The following is a 12,818-nucleotide window of genomic DNA, read 5'->3' on the forward strand; positions in this document are numbered from 1 at the left end:
AGACACACTAGATATTCTAAACTCTTCACAAAGGGCGGATGTACCATATCCTATCTCAAGTTTTTATATCCTACTCCTCCTATATTCACCTAGGTTGTGATGAAGATTTACTGCCTAGAGATGATAGCATTTGGGGGTGGAGAGTACTGTGGACACAGCATTCTTCCCTTAGAAGGGATTACTATTCTCTCTTTAGTTTCTTAAAAATCATTGGTGCTGTAATATACAGTACTGGTAAAGCTCTCTGAAACCTTTGAACAGTATCTAGACTATATTTAAGTGCCCTGATGGTGCTAGTTTTTTTTTTATTTTAAGATTTTACTTATTTATTTGATAGAGATCACAAGTAGGCAGAGGCAGGCAGAGAGAGAGGAGGAAGATTCCCTGCTAGGCAGAGAGCCAAACGATGTGGGGCTAGATCCCAGGACCCTGAGATCATGACCTGAGCCAAAGGCAGAGGCTTTAACCCACTGAGCCACCCAGGTGCCCCTGGTGCTAGGTTTTTATTTGAAAAAGATTACCCCCAAAGTTTGTGGAATGTAGGGTCCAAGTTGGAAATGGTCCTTTATTAAAGGATTTCATTCAGTTTGGTGCTAATGTGTACTGTGAGCCTTCAAGAGTGGAATTTAGCAATGCAGTGTTTCTTGGTCTTTTTTGACCACGGTACATGTGGCCTTAACACCCTCCTGGAATATTCAGAAGTGTTGGGGAGTTTTAAATTTTCATCCTATCTCTTGGATATAGTCACATTTCAAAGTTGCTGGTCAGTTATACCTCAATTAAAAAAAGTCAAATCTAATCTCATCCCCCAGAGCCACAGTACTAATATTGATATATGTGGTATCAATTTTTGCTTTAAACAAAAATAGGCTGTCTTAACACCTTGCTTTCATTTACTTCAAAATCATGGAGATCTCTCCTAAAACTCAGTTCTCAACCATGACCCTATTCCCAGCATAAATATACAGCTAAATCCCACTGGAAGTGTCTTCCTTTGCATTACATACGGATTCTCCAACTGAGCAGCAGTGTGGATACAACTTGGAAATGCATCAGGCATCACTGTTTTCATTATTTCACTTTACAGCTTTTAGTTACCCCATCGTATTCCTATCAGATGAAAAAGCTCTAATTTAGTCAGTCATAGTATTTAAGCTGTTAAGTATTTAAGCTCCAACTTTTTTCTAGTAAATCCAAGATTAAAGATCATTATAAGCAAATCTCCACAGCTTCTGGATCCCTCTCTACACACTGATTGGATTAAAGGGTGCCCATGTCCTCTAGGGTGCACACCTTTCTGAATAGTTGCTGTATAGACAAAGAGCCCACTTCTGAGTGTGTGGTGAAAGTCCCTGGAGTCACTGTTGGTAGTATGTTCTCCGAGTAGAAGGGCTAAACTACCTTTCCTTATAATCTGCTTCTAATGGTATGATGTGGTTTTCTCTAAGAACTTAGTATGAGGTCTAAAAAAAAAATGCATTCTACTTCCATCCTGGTTATGCTGCCATATATACTTTTAATTCCAGAGAGAATTTATCCAGTTCTGTAAGACTCTGTACAGTATGTTCCATGAAGATCCAGAAGAAAATGATTTATATCAAGCCATTGCCACAGTAACCACTCTGCTGCTGCAGATCGGGGAAGTGGGGCAGCGAAGTAGCAGCTCTGGAAGCTGCTCCCAGGAATGTGGGGAGGAGCTGCGCGCTTCAGCTCTTTTTCCAGAGCAGGACTCGGTTTTTGCAGATGCCAGCCCTGGGCGGACTGCCCAGGACTCCCAGACATTTCCTGAAGAGGCAGAAGGGGACTGGACTGTGTCCCTTGAACATATTTTAGCTTCACTTCTGACTGAACAGTCACTAGTCAACTTTTTTGAAAAGCCACTGGATATTAAATCCAAACTTGAAAATGCCAAGATCAATCAGTACAGTCTCAAAACTCTGGAAATGAGCCGCCAATCACAGCCTGAACTCAAGCTGGGTAACCTGTAGCAAGAGAGCAGTTTGTGGAGGGGAGTCTGCCATACCAAAGCACAGAACAGTTTTGTGGGTTGTCAGCCCTAAAATCCAGATTTTAGTCGAAATCATTCTGAGTGTATTTTACACAAGTTGGGTATCTGGATAAGCAACCTGACAGTCACAGCTGTGGCCTGGGGAATTGATGCAACCCTCAAACATCTCTATTTATTCTTTGAGAATTATTAGTTGGATATTTCCAGAGCTATAGGGTATCCATACATTAGTTCCCTTGATGCTGTGACTTGCAAATTTCACTTTTATCAGATTTGCTGAGATTTCAGGGCACTTCTGCTGTGATGCTAGTATGATTTCATTCTCAGATGGAACAGAAGAGTCAGATGTATACTAAACCACAGACAAAAGCTCTCATTTTTCACTTGGATAATGGGAGAGGTCACAAATCAAGTTCACTTTGAAGATCCAAGAGCCACTCTCTGTGCAATTGTATTTGGCTTTTTTGCACTAATTTTGTTTCAATGCTGGTAATTGAAACCATTTTAATATATTTGGTTGTATTCACTTTGTCCTTCCAAAAATGTATACAAACCATGCTTTCAATGTTGGCCTCCAAGTTTTTTAATAAAGAAATTTTTATATTGACTTGGTTCTTACTTATAATTTATACTTGTGTCTAGAAGGATCTCTTGCCACTCCCGTGTTCTCCATGAACTGTACACTGTAGGTGGTTCTCAACCCCCACTGCGCTTACGTACTACCCTCACCCCTGGGGCTTCAAAGAGGGACCTCTCTATAGCAGCATACAGTATGTTGGGGTGTAAGCACTAAAGAAATCTAATTCTTGTGACACTTTGCTTTCAGGCTGAATTTAGCTGATTTCCCCCACTCTGTGATTCAGGTCCATGTAAACTGGGATTAAAAACACTTCAGGGGGCCATTACAAAAAGGTAAGCTGTACATATAGTACAAATTGTACACCTAAGCCATAATCTGGTTACCCATCAAAAATCAGACTATTCTATACCTTTAGACAAGCATACTCAACACAAACAGCTCAGGGATATACTACCAATTATTATTTCATTAAATCTATCAATTGCATCACTTAAATGTGTTCAAATGTGAACAGTGGCCAATTGAGTTCTAGATGTCAGTCTCTAGAAAAATGTTCCTTAGAATTAACAGTATACCTCCAATGTCCCAGATACCTAAAATGTTTTCTCAGGTCAGGCGGCACTTCCATAACACCTTCGAAAACCTGCTTAGGCTCTACTCAAATGCTCAGAAACCCCAGGGGCTGGGGAGAATGGGCACAGGAATGCCATTTAGGAAAAGCTCTCCAAATGATCCTATGTAATTGGGAACTGCAGGGATCTTACAGTTGACTCTTGTACTACATGAGGGCCCACTTATATGTGGATTTTTTTTTTTGTGGATAGAGTACTATAAATATATTTTCTCATGACTTAATATTTTTTTCTCTAGCTTATTTTATTGGTAAATTTTGGGTAGTTGACTATGTGGGAATCCATGCCTCTAATCTCTATGCTCTTCAAGAGTCAGCTGTATACTACAAACTATAAAAGGAAAATCAGAACATAAAGCAGTTTTATACCTTTATTTGACAATCAGCCATTAGTTTTCATCCACATTAACTGTCTGTAGATCTGCAAAAGATGAGACGGCCAGTCAACTTCCATACCACACTTCACGCCTGAACACTGCAAAAAACTTTTCTTAAAGGGTTTCGGCTAGTATTTTGGGAACTTTTTACAACCCAGATATCGACCTGTTTTGTATCCTCCTCCACTTCTCCACACCGTGACACAAAGGTTTACCGATTATGCCTTGTTACCCATTTCCTTATTAAAAGGACGCTGGGCATACAGAAGCACAATTAAGTATTTAAGACACATAATTCGGGTTTTCAAAGGGGTAAGGATGGCTTTTTTAATCCAAACAGCTTTGCAGGATGGAGTAAAACTTACTTTTGAAAGTGGTGACAGGTACATAGGTGACTAGTGTATAGAGCTTGTTTGGGGAATCTTCATCCTCGTTACGTTTTCTGGACAACCGCACACGGATGCGGTATGGAACGTTCCTAATAAAAATATGAATGTGCCGCTAAAGTCAATGTCTCCTATCAAGAAAACAGCTGCCAACAGTATTGATAGCTCCTAGCTCTCCATGTGTAACATACTTCTAATGCTTTGTCCTGAATCTGAATCTGCTCAAGCACTACAGGTCCAGTCCCCTGGAAAATATACAGAGCCACAGATAGACGTTAAATGCTACCATCTCAGGATGTACACCTATCTCAGCGGACAGCAACTGCTGATACTCAACCTACGAAGAAACATGGGCCCAAACATGCTAGGTCTTTCTCCTCTTACCACCAGTACCTCCATCTTGGTTAGGGGATTTGTCTATGTTCAGTGCTGATTTGCAGAAACACCACTCTGCAGGCTACATTCAACACAGAAGACTAAAGACTGTTCTGTTCCCCTACCTTATACACACAAGCCTCTCCTCTCACTCAACCACAGTGGCATTACTGTGGCCTAGCTCCTTTTATTGGTCTGAGGACACAAAGCGTTCCAAAACTCAGAGGACTCCTTTTGGCTTTTGTGACACTACTCCCCACCTCCCCCATCATCTTAAGGGACCTCTTTGGCCACTCCTTTATCAAACGCATCTCCATTGTGTGAATGCTCAATGCTAGCAGAGTAAAGCTGAATCTCAGACCCCTCTCACCCCACTGATGAAATACTACACAGATGAAGATAGTTCCACCAGCCTCCTAATTACCCAGGTCTACTCTAGCACCTTACATCATCCTCCACAGCATAAACCACACCCCTGCTTGTAAGCAGGACTTCTCAACCTTGACACTATTGACAACTGGGCTGGGATATACAGCAAAGCCCCTGACCCGTGGCAATCCCCAGAAATGACACCAAAAACGCCCCCTGGGGGAGGGTGGGCAAAACTGCCCACTGTTAAAAAAAAAAAAACACCAAAAAACCAACTGTGCCAATGATTTCCCATTTTGTCTAGAGATCAATCCAACCTCTGTCATGACCTACAAGATGCCACATGGTCTATCTCCTTCCTAACTCTATCCTCATTGACTGTTCAAATCTTACTCTATTCTACTTTTACCAACGTGTTATTCTACTTTACTTTCTCTACTTTCACCAACTTATTCTACTCTACTTTCACCAACCTGTTCCCAGCTCACAGCAAGTTTGTTCTCTGTGCAATGCTCTTACTCAACCCTCACACTGCTGGCTCCTCCATGATCTGGGTCTCTGTTCCAATACCACATCAAAGGGCTTCCCTGCAGATGCTACCCCACCCTTTGAAGCCATCATCACATTTTAAGGAAATACTTCCATATGCATTAGCTAATTACTGAACTTACACAGACTGTGCAGAATTGGTTAAAAGCTAGTGTAATTATAAAAGTTTTATAAAAAAAATTTATAACAAATAGCTTTAGCACCTTATTCCTTTGGCCCAGACAGCTTTGTTGAGCCTTGTGTCAATGCGCACATCTGGAGTTCCCATCTCCTTCATGGCAAATTTCCGGATCTCTTTGAGTGCCCGAGGGGCACGCTTCTTGAAACCCCTGAGAGTCAAAGTAAATAAATGAATTAAATAAAATATGCAACATGCTCTGTCCTATTTTCATAAAACAAAATCTAAGCCAAACCTTAAATAGGAGTAATCCCTTTTACACCATAGTACAATGCCCAGCAGCCACTATTAATACTGGGGACATAGAAAATGCACAATCCACTTTTAGTGATGTGGGAAAGAAGCTCTGTAGATGATCCTAAGAAATGCTAATGACGGATATGCTTGAACATAAAACATCCATACTATGAAAGCGTCTTCACTTCAAAATACAGATTGTTACACCTTAAGACATGGCATGTTTTTGAGCATCATTCAATACTAATTCAAAGGTTCATTATTAACTCGGTCTTGGCTTAAAGAATAGGGGTGGGCCTAAAATTGTACACATTTCCTCTCAACAAGAGTTAATTCAATGAAGCTCTTGGCATGTGTCAGCACGTCATTAATTCATGTCTGTTCCAACTCTTAAGTACTTGTTCTTTTACATGAGGGTACAGAAAGTCATTTGAATTTCATGTTTTTAGTTAAACAATGTGAAAAAGCAACAACTTCACTACAGGCTGAAATGGTCAACCATTTGGACAAGTGAAGGCTATTTCTCGGGATGTGGGGAAAGACCCCGGTCTAAAAAGGTGTCCTATCACCTAAGACTGTGAAGGTCAGAGAAGGGGCCAAGTCAACCTTTCATCTCTGTAACCTAATGCAGGGCCTGGCACATACTACTAGGTGCTCCACTTTTGTTAGATGGAGTGAATTTTATGAAATCCAATATAAATAACACACAGAGCATGTTAGAGTTAAATCTGCTCTAAAACCTTCAGTGACTTCACATGCTTGTGAAAGATGACTGCCTTCCCACCCCACTCTGCTTCTTAGTCTCCCATTCCCTTTGCTCTACCCTCATCAGCCTCCTTGCTATTTCTAGAACCTATCAAGCAAGCTCAGTTCATTCACTTAAACACTTGACCATCTAGAAATAAAAGGTGCCTAAAATAACAACAGTAGGTCCAACAGACAAAATCTAATTATTCAGGTAGCTCATGTAGGTGATACATGGAGTATATGAGACAGTAGCAAGTACTACAGAGAAAAATAAACCAGGGGAAGAGAGAGAGGGAGCATCAGGGAAAGGGAATGAAGGTTTAAATAAATGGCCAAGATGATAGTGGAGTCAAGATGTGCAGATCTTGAGAGCAGACATTTAGGCATCTGTGAGAAAAGCATTCAGGCAGAAGGAAAGAGTAAAAATAAAACCAGCTGGGGGTGCCTGGGTGGCTCAGTGGATTAAGCCTCTGCCTTCAGCTCAGGTCATGGTCTCAGGGTCCTGGGATCGAGTCCCACATCGGGCTCTCTGCTCAGCAGGCAGCGTGCTTCCCCCTCTCCCTCTACCTGCCTCTCTGTCTACTTGTGATCTCTGTCAAATAAATAAATAAAACCTTAAAAAAATAATAAATAAAATAAAACCAGCTACCCTGAATCAGGTACATGCCTGGTATGATTAATAAAGTAAGTAGCCAGCTCATGTGGAATCAGAGCAAGAAGTTGGGCTTCTAGAATCTGAATAAGATGGGAAGCCGGGAGGGTTTGAGAATGGACCACGTATTTGGGGGTGAAGGAGGGAACCAGGAGCAGGGAGCTAACTCTAACAATTCAAGTGAGACAGAATGGTGGTGGGACCAGTGCGATTGGTAAAACTGGAAGGTAGAGCCAACAGGACACACTCACTTGACAATGACTAACACAGGGAAAGCCTCAAGAGAACGTTAGGAGTTTGGTGTGCGATGCCTAACTACCCAAATGAACAGTAGTTGTATGTTTGAGGCCTTAAGACTATTTGCTATTACCAAGCATAGATGGAAAAGAGTCCCAGGGTTCATCAACATTAAGAGAATGTTGGAAAAAGGATCAAGAGGATGTGGGGGTGGGCCGCTAGTTGGCACAGTCAGTTCAGCATCCGATTCTTGCTTTTGGCTCAGGTCATGAGATCAAGCCCCGCATTGGACTCCATACTCAGCATGGAGTCTGCTTATCATTCTTTCTCCCTTTGCACTCCCCGCCCCACCCTACCCCACTCGCTCTTTGAAGTAAATAAATCTTTAAAAAGAGGACATGAGGAAGAACCACAAAGTCAGAAGCTAGAGGAGAAATAAGAAAAGCACAATACTGTGGACTCTTCGGAAGCAAAATGAATAAAACATTTCCACAGAAAAATGAAGAATAAACTATCAATTGTTACCTATCAAGGAGGACTAAGAAATGGCCAAAGGATTCAGGTCTTCACCTAGGGGTTTTATAATAAAGCACAAAGTGCCTGAAAAACTTGTTTCACACCTATACTTTTCAAACGTCCCAGCATCTGTGTGGACTTTAAAACAGCACTCCCCTTCATCCAGTGACTAACTTTCCACCTGGCACTTTTTACCATTTCGTTTCTAAATTTCCTACTAAGTAAACTAGTAAGATAGGGTCTTTGATTTCCTGATCAATCTGCAGAGTCCAGGACTGTGCCTAATACTCAGTTAAGTGCTTGATATGCTCCCCAAACCAGGGAAGGAAATGTGGTTACTCCCTAGCAGCATTAATGCACAAAGGCACGGGATTTTTGGCCCAGAAGCCATCCTCAGGGACCCCAGGTGAGACACTGCACACAATGTTCCTCGGCTCACACACGGAAATGCAGTCAAGTACCAGGCCCAATGTGGGTACTACCACACATTTATATCCCTCATAAAATTAGCTTTCCTAGGGCACCTGGGTAGCTCAGTGGGTTAAGTCTCTGCCTTCAGCTCAGGTCATGATCTCAGGATCCTGGGATCAAGTTCTGCATCGGGCTCTCTGCTTGGTGTGAGCCTGCTTCCTCTCTCTCTCTGCCTGCCTCTTTGCCTACCTGTGATCTCTCTGTCAAATAAATAAATAAATCATCAAAAAAAAAATTAGTTTTCCTGAGATTAAGAGAATGCCCAGTACAGGGCAAGAAATTTTGTTCCACCCTTGGGTGCCTCAAAAGACTGTTTTGCTGTGTAACATTTGCTATTATAAACACCAATAACCACATCAAAACACTGCCTTCCATGAGACTGAAGAAGTTGCTGCAATGGCACTGTGGATCACACAAGAAATCCAGGTCTGCCAATAACCCCCCTTATGCACAATCTTTCTACAGTGGCTCCTGCTATTAATTCTCAAACAGTGACTATCCCAGGAGTCCAGAGTTAGAGTGAATGAAAAAACTAAGATATACTGTATTCCATCTGTTAAATAAAACATTCTCCCTCATGCATTCTTAATATTAATATGACCCCATCAATCACTAGTGAAAAGAGCCTACTTCAGGAAAATAACAAAAGAAAATTCAAAGGTATTGGTTTGCCTCGACGAATCTCCCTTAGCTAAAAGCCTTGGAAAGCATGGCTTGGAATTCCAGGCTAATAAAGAAAGAGAACAAAAATCTCTCAGACTCTTCAAATCCTTCCCAGGGCCTCTACTGACTTGCACGCCCCCAGGAACTGCATTACATCAGGTATCAGGATCTCCCTGGTCAGAGGATTCAGAGGCTGACTGGCCTCGAATCGAAGACCAGAAAGGGAAGTCACTTTGGTTCTTGAACTGGATGCTGTTACAAAAACTTGCAACAAGAGTGCTGGCATCCTACAAGGAGAGATTCGTGGTTTTGGTCATTTACTTCTGAACTACCCGCATTTTCTGAGAAAGACCTCGCAGAAGAAAACATGACCGACTTCCAAGTGTTTCAAAGGAAGACTGAACAAGTGCCCCTCCCCATCACCTCGTCATCTTTCAAGTCCACTGCTATTTCAAGATCTATTCAGTGAAAGAAAAGGGATATGGTATCCCTTATCTGAATATGTATTTACTATTGGCAAATTGTACGTTTAGTGTTACCCAAGATTAAAATTAAAAAAGAGAAACATTAACTTCGATGTTTCATCACTGTTTCAGGGGAATCTGGCCTCTCTGCTGATTGTCTACAAGCCACCCTAAGGCAATTTCTCAAAGAAACTTATTTTTTATTTTTTATTAACATATGTCTTACTAGCCCCAAGGGTACAGGTCTGTGAATCGCCAGGTTACACACTTCACAGCACTCACCATAGGATATACCTTCCCCAATGTCCATAATCCAACCACCCTCTCTCTCTCCCCCTCCCCCAGCAACCCTCAGTTTGTGAGATTGAGTCTCTTATGGTTTGTCTCCCTCCCGATCCCATCTTGTTTCATTTTTTCCTTCCCTACCCCTCAAACCCCCCACTTTGCCTCTCAACTTCCTCTTATCAGGGAGATCATAAGATAATTGTCTAAGAAACTTATTTCTAATGACTTAGTGGAACTCTGGTGGTCCTCTCTATTGTTGATTCTGGTGCTGATGTTCCTGTGTTCAAGAACTTGACTGGAAGAGGAATGGTGAAGGCGAATTCTGTAGGCATACCCGTGGAGTACTGTACTTCTCACTGAACAGAGATATATGCATACAAAATTAGGAGATGTGAAGCAGGGTTACCAACTGGCCAGGTCTCATTACTTTCCTCTGGGCCAATTACTACCAAATTCTCCAGCTGAAGAGGTTTTGGGGACAAAAATGTCCAGTTAGGGACTTTGCTTCCATCCACCGACAGTTTAAAAACAGTATTAGCCAGAACAGGGATGTTCCTGTCTTGTTTCTGCACACACTTAGGCCTTCCCCAAAGCTCATCACCAACACGCAAATCTATTTAGAACCACCTCTCAGCCCTGGTACATGACTTTCAGGGGACCAAGTTAAACCAATCTCAATCTCGCTCCAGGTTTCTGGTTTCTAGATTGTCAGTGATACGTTACCATTTTACAGAGTGGTTGTTAAGGAGACCAGAATTTGTGTGGGTCTTACCTTAACCAGTTAACAAGATTTCCCCCCCCCCTCTCCAAAAGGCATGGACTGTAATTTAGCCCATGAATTTCACTAACACTTTCCTCTATTACTGTGAGGAACTTAATATCGAAATTCTGACTTTAGATACTTGGTCCTCAAGAGCAGGAGACAAAAATAAGGGGCTCCAATGTGAAAGTCTATAGGCAGTTCAATTAAAATTTGGTCTTGATTCTGAAGCTCTATTTTTAACCTGACCAGCTGTTTGGCTAGACTGCTATAGCTAACAGGCTAACCAAAATTCATGTTCAGGCACTAACAGGCTCCACATTAGTATGTTGTCTTATTTTAACTTTAAAGTCCAAGTTGAGACTGGAGAATCCTATCCGGTTAGAACCTTGGCAGAACTAGTTGAGAAAGTTTTTGCAAACTGGGGCTATAGATTCGGAACCAAAGTAATTCTTTTTTCAGCTTAAGGTTACTCTTTACAAGTATGTAGTGAAGTCAAATAGGAAATATACATATGTGCTATGGGGGGAAATGGGCTTGCTTGTGGATGTAGGTTTTAAAATTAGTATTCTAGGGACGCCTGGGTGGCTCAGTTGGTTAAGCAGCTGCCTTCGGCTCAGGGCATGATCCCAGCGTCCTGGGATGGAGTCCCATATTGGGCTCCTTGCTTGGCGGGGAGCCTGCTTCTCCCTCTGCCTCTGCTCGCGCTCTCTCTCTGACAAATAAATAAGTAAAATCTTTAAAAAATAAAATAAAATAAAATTAGTATTCTACCTTTAAAAAGTACTCTAAATAAACAGTATTCAAGAAGAGATTTCGTCTTCATTCTCAGCAGTAAGCATATACGCAGAAGGGGGACAACTCACTAAGCTTAAGGACTGAAAACCAAACCCTAGACAAAAACACCAAAACTACAACACTCAAAATCATTCTCAATATTCTTGTACATCACAAATCCACATCAGTCAGGTGTCCTTTGCACAAACATTGCCCTATAACTCCACTGATACACTCTCTAACAACATTCTGTTTTTCTAGTATTACCACTCAACCAGTACTAGTATGTATTTGTGTGGGTCAGGATCTTAAGTACAAAAGAATCTTTAATTGTTCACATTCTGGGCTGGACACAGCTTTTTAGTTAATATGTTAGCTTTACTGGGTCTAGAGACGTTTTCAAAAGCTTGCTTTCCTTCCTTTACACGTCTTTTACCCTTTAGCCCAGCCAGGTTTACTCAGTTTACAAATCACCAAGTGAAATGTTTTTACCATCACCAAATTCCCCTCAACTGGCTCTCCCAGAAACTATTATTCAATCTCGTGTTTCCAGCCCTTACCCTCCGAGGATTACACACTAAAACCTTATAAACCTTAAACACAGGCCATGGAATACAGATTTGAGTTTCCAAAGGAAAAATAACCGATTTCAACACCATCTGGCTTTTTGACAACTAGACAGACCTCCGAGTGACAGCCAGACGCATGAGCTCGGGCCCCCTGACCTGCAAGGCACCGGGCCCGACTGCAGGGATACTCACACTCCATGGATGCGCTTGTGAATGTTGATGGTGTATTCTCTGGTCACTACCTCGTTGATGGCAGAACGGCCCTTCTTCTTCTCGCCACCCTTCTTCGCGGGAGCCATCTAAACCCAGCGACAAGGAAGTTCAGAGCAAAGTGGGACCAGCACAAGCCAAGTCCTCCCTCCCGAGCCCGGCCTCACGCTGCCACCCTCGGGGCGCGTCCCGGTGCAGAGGGTTCGGCCAGGCACTCGAAGCCCCAGGTATGGGCAAAGCCAAGCCGGTCACCCGCCGGCCAAAGCACCCGCGCCCCTCAGGTGCTCCCGCCCCGGAAACTCCTGCAGACTCGGCTCCCCTAAGCCTGGCCGGTTTCCCAGACTACGGGAGCCCCTCCACAGCGCGGATTCCTGTCCCCCCGGAACGCAGAGTCCCGGTCTGGCCTAGGAGAAATCTCGCTGTCCCGGTCAGCACAATCCCGAGCGAGGATGGAACCAGATTCCTAAAGCCAGGACGCAGCACCCATACTTACTCTGCCGGGCCCGGGTTGGAAAGGAAGAGCGCGAGGTATTGTGGGAGAGGGAAAGAAGCGTCACAAGTACAGCTTCCGGGTCGCGTGGAGGCGCTTGAAAGCAGAGAAGACGCTGAGACGTAAGCGGCGCGCGCCCGGGGAAAAGAGAGCGCACCTCGGGGGCGGGGCCAGCGCCGTGCGGCTGCGCACTCCGGCCGCACTCTCGGCACCCGGCTTCTAGCAGTTTTGTTCCCTCCGGGTCCCGAACGCCGGTGGTTCTTTCGCCTCTTTCCCTAAACCTTCGG

General features: G+C 43.1%; 2 protein-coding genes across 8 annotated transcripts in view; one reads left to right on the forward strand and one right to left on the reverse strand.

Moving 5' to 3' along the window:
• The window catches only part of TBC1D8 (TBC1 domain family member 8), a 105,066-nt gene extending 102,451 nt beyond the window's left edge, over nucleotides 1–2,615 (forward strand). For all 4 annotated transcript variants that reach the window (XM_080813924.1, XM_080813925.1, XM_080813926.1 and 1 more), the window contains exon 20: nucleotides 1,527–2,615. In XM_080813924.1, the coding sequence (XP_080670050.1) occupies nucleotides 1,527–1,988 (462 nt within the window). In that variant the 3' untranslated portion in view covers nucleotides 1,989–2,615. The remainder of the gene's footprint in view (nucleotides 1–1,526) is intronic.
• Nucleotides 313–12,581, reverse strand: RPL31 (ribosomal protein L31). 4 transcript variants are annotated; one of them, XM_080813931.1, is made up of 6 exons: nucleotides 12,535–12,581; nucleotides 12,024–12,130; nucleotides 5,479–5,604; nucleotides 3,962–4,074; nucleotides 3,589–3,640; nucleotides 313–1,110 (listed from the first exon to the last, which is right to left on the reverse strand). In XM_080813931.1, the coding sequence occupies exons 2-5, from the start codon at nucleotides 12,128–12,130 to the stop codon at nucleotides 3,609–3,611; spliced, it is 378 nt and encodes a 125-aa protein (XP_080670057.1). In that variant the 5' UTR covers nucleotides 12,535–12,581; the 3' UTR covers nucleotides 313–1,110; nucleotides 3,589–3,608. The 4 variants fall into 4 exon arrangements, with proteins under 4 accessions (XP_080670057.1, XP_080670056.1, XP_080670055.1 ...); XM_080813930.1 differs by lacking the exon at nucleotides 313–1,110 and adding an exon at nucleotides 1,493–1,785; XM_080813929.1 differs by lacking the exon at nucleotides 313–1,110 and adding an exon at nucleotides 1,500–1,982.
• Between the last annotated feature and the right edge of the window lie 237 nt (nucleotides 12,582–12,818).

The sequence above is a fragment of the Martes martes genome (assembly GCF_963455335.1).
Source record: "Martes martes genome assembly, chromosome: 9".
Taxonomy (NCBI): Eukaryota; Metazoa; Chordata; class Mammalia; order Carnivora; family Mustelidae; genus Martes; species Martes martes.